At 55.7% G+C, this 3,336-nt stretch overlaps 1 protein-coding gene across 1 annotated transcript in view; it reads left to right on the forward strand.

Moving 5' to 3' along the window:
* CFAP46 (cilia and flagella associated protein 46) overlaps positions 1-2,198 on the forward strand; it is a 10,177-nt gene extending 7,979 nt beyond the window's left edge. Inside the window, 3 exon segments of the mRNA XM_026448244.1 lie at positions 1,843-1,994; positions 1,997-2,062; positions 2,065-2,198. Of these exon segments, the coding sequence (XP_026304029.1) occupies positions 1,843-1,994; positions 1,997-2,062; positions 2,065-2,198 (352 nt within the window).
* The last annotated feature ends 1,138 nt before the right edge of the window (positions 2,199-3,336 follow it).

Here is a 3,336-nt window from a genome sequence, read left to right on the forward strand (position 1 = left end):
TTATCAGTGCCAGCGAGGGGTCCAGGCTCGGTCCTGGTGGGGCAGCTTGCTTTAACAGTGCCAGCGAGGGGCGCCAGACGCCAGCTCATTCGTGGTCTCATCAGGGAGGTGGCACCCGCCCAACATTGAGGTCTCCGCTGCTCAGCTGCAGGCTCCTCGAGGGAGGGGCCCCAGGACCGCGGGGTGGCTGGAGGAGCACAGGGCCAGCCCGCTGGTGGGTCTGTTTTCGGGAGGAGTGTGAGTGCATGTGTACATGGGGACGTGTGTGGATACGTTGTTCCAGAAGGAGTTTACATCTTCCATCAGACCCTCCAAGTGGTGCTGACTGAAGTCCGGCCGAGCGTGGCCATGGCCCTGGCCAAGTGTCCCCTTCTGTGGCCAGGCGCTCCGACGAGAGGTCTCAGGACCAGTGTAAATAGCCCTGTTCCGAGGTCTGTCCACAGGCGACATTGTCACCACTTTTACAGATTCTCTCTTCCTGACCTGCCCAGCAGGCCTGTGTGCTGGAGCTCAGGTAGGACGGAGAGGCCAGTGTTGCAATGCCAGGCCTGCCAGGACCCGAGAGGGCCCAACAGCAGAGCAGGGGGAGGAGGAGGTGGGCAGGGACGAGGGGCAGAGAAGCATCTGCACCCCACCCAAAGCCTCCTGCCCACAGCCACCCAGGGATGCAGGGAGGATGGTCTCACCACACTGAGGGCCGAGTTGGGTCACTGCCTGCAGCTGCCAACGTATTCCCGGGAAGACGTGATTACTCCCCAGGAGACGGCAGGAGACTTGTAGACCTGCTCCCCGGGGACATTTGGCAATGTCTGGAGACACTGTGGGCGGCTGCAGGGACATCAGTGGACAGGCTCCTCCCGGAAGAGAGGCGTCCCGGCGGGAAACCCTGGCCTAATCTCCACCCCAGGAGCATGAACCTCATCCCTGCAGCTCAACAGGAAGCCTTAGAGGGGAGAGCCGAGTGCACCCTCTGTTCTTTCTTGTAGTTGTCTGGAGCGTTGTGGGTCCTTACCCGTGGATACAAAGTTTAGCCTCAGCCTATTGATTTCTATGCAGACCCTGATTGGTGACTGCAGGTGCGGTTGGCGGTGCCCCTACAGGCTTGTCACATGGTAGGAAGGCCCAGGCTCTATGTGCGGAGGACGAAACCCCAGGATCTGTGTGCAGAGGAAGAAGGCTCAGGTTCTGTGTGTGGAGAGTGGGGAGGCCCAGGCTCTGTGTGGGGAGAGTGGGGAGGCCCAGGCTCTGTGTGGGGAGGCCCAGGCTCTGTATGGGGAGGAGAAAGGCCCAGGCTCTGTGTGGGGAGTGTGGGGAGGCCCAGGCTCTGTGTGGGGAGTGTGGGGAGGCCCAGGCTCTGTGTGGGAGTGTGGGAAAGGCCCAGGTTCTATGTGGGGAGGGGAAGGTTCAGGCTCTGTGTGGGGAGGAACCTGCCTCTTCCCTGCACGGCCTCTGGCCTCGCTGAGCTGCAGATGTGGGTCTGAGCTGCTGTGCAACACCATGGCTTTGAGTGCGCATGTCATCTTCCCTGTGCTTCCCCTGGGTTCTGCACATGACCTGAAGGCCTGGAGAGTGAGGAGCAGGGCGTCCAGTAGGGACCTGGCCCTGGGCGGCCTCCACAACTGTGCTGGCCCCGGGACACTGTTGGGCTCCGACGCTGTCGCTTGAAGCCCTGCTGGGACCTCCCCGCAGGGCTTCTGTTCTACTAATTAATTTAACTTTATTTATCTCTTATCCTACCTTTCTTTCCTGCCTCTGCTTGAATGGGGAACATGGATTCTCCCGTGCGGCCATATTTGCTGCCCCCCATATTGAGCCGGTGCTGGCTGGTTTGTTTGTTTGCAGAATGCTTTTGCTTTTTGAACTGGCGCGTTTTGCCTTGACCTTGAAATGCATGGAGATCTCCTCGGACTGCCTCTCAGACCTCAAGAAGATGGAAAGCAAAGTAAGTGGCTTTATGGCCCTGTTGCCTGGGGCGGGAGGCGGGAGGCTGCTCACCTGCGTGTGGACAGGAGGCAGGGAAAGGAAAAGCAGTTCACAAGGCCGTGGCCCCCAGGGCTTCAGTCCGGGTTGGCACGTTGCCGTCGTTCCTGCCTGTGTTTTGCACAACTGCGGTTAGATGGTGTTTGCAATTTTACACCTGCCCACTTCTCTTTACCTTTATTGTGGCCACGGGTCCACAGCACCACAGTTGTTTCTAGAGTCCACTTTACGGATAGTGTAAAATGTCATGATGCTAATGATCCGGAACATTCTCCAGCAGTCTCATTATTGGACGTGTAAGTCACACCGGCCATGCCTCATTACCCACAGTTCACTTTCTGCAGTTTGCTACCTGCAGGCACCTACAGTATGAAAGTATTAAGGTATTTTGAGGGAGAGGCCACAGCCGCATCACTTTTATTACCGCATAGTGTTATGATTGTATTTTATTATTAGTTATTGTTATAAATATCGTACTGTGCCTAATTTAGAAATTGAAGTTTATCATAGGGATTTCTGTCTAGAAAAATCACAGTGTACATCGGGTTTGGGACTGCTCCACGTTTCAGGCCTCCACTGGGTTGGGGGGTCTTGAAACATATCCTCTCATAGAAGGGGGGGCTACTGTATCATTTTTTGCTGATTACATAAAGGGCTGCAGTGAACATTTTGTGCCTAAAACACTTTTCTGCATTTAGGATTTTTCCCTAAGATGAGTATATTTACATGAAATGACTAGGGAATGCTCACTTTTAATATTTTAAGAATACATGTTAGAGAACCACTCTCCAGAAAAAGCGTCACACAACCAAAAGTGTGTAAGACTGAATACGTCAGGCTTGCTGATGCTTTTGGGAACTGCCACAGGCCCTGCCACAGAGCAGGGACAATGTGATCAGTTTATCGGGTAGTTTTGAGCAAACTGAGTGTCGCTTTACACACGGAGAGTGAAGGGGGGACCCTCGGGTGCACAGCCACGTGCTGGGGCTCCCCTCATGCTGTCTTCCTTGAGCACCTGCTCTGTGCTTTGCCCCAGGTCGTTACCCACGAGTAATGGTAAACCGAGCCGTCAGTGGTGCAGGAGGCACGGCCGTGGCTCAGCACGGGGGGAGCCGGCCAGTCACACTGAGGGCTGGGCTGATCTGGAAATGGTTTCAGAATAGGAGATGCAGTTCACGTGGCCTTGAGAGACAGGCAGGAAGCGTGGTCAAGGCTGGAAACGGCAGCCCTTGCAGTGCGGAGGATGAGAGCAGCATGGGAGGCGCTCCTGTGTTTGACGCCCTTTACTGGCTTCTGTGGGCCCCATTTCCATCTTCTGGGTTTCCATGGCGCGGTGTCCCCAATTCAGAATGACTG

This window comes from Piliocolobus tephrosceles, chromosome 9 (genome assembly GCF_002776525.5).
Source record: "Piliocolobus tephrosceles isolate RC106 chromosome 9, ASM277652v3, whole genome shotgun sequence".
Lineage (NCBI taxonomy): Eukaryota > Metazoa > Chordata > Mammalia > Primates > Cercopithecidae > Piliocolobus > Piliocolobus tephrosceles.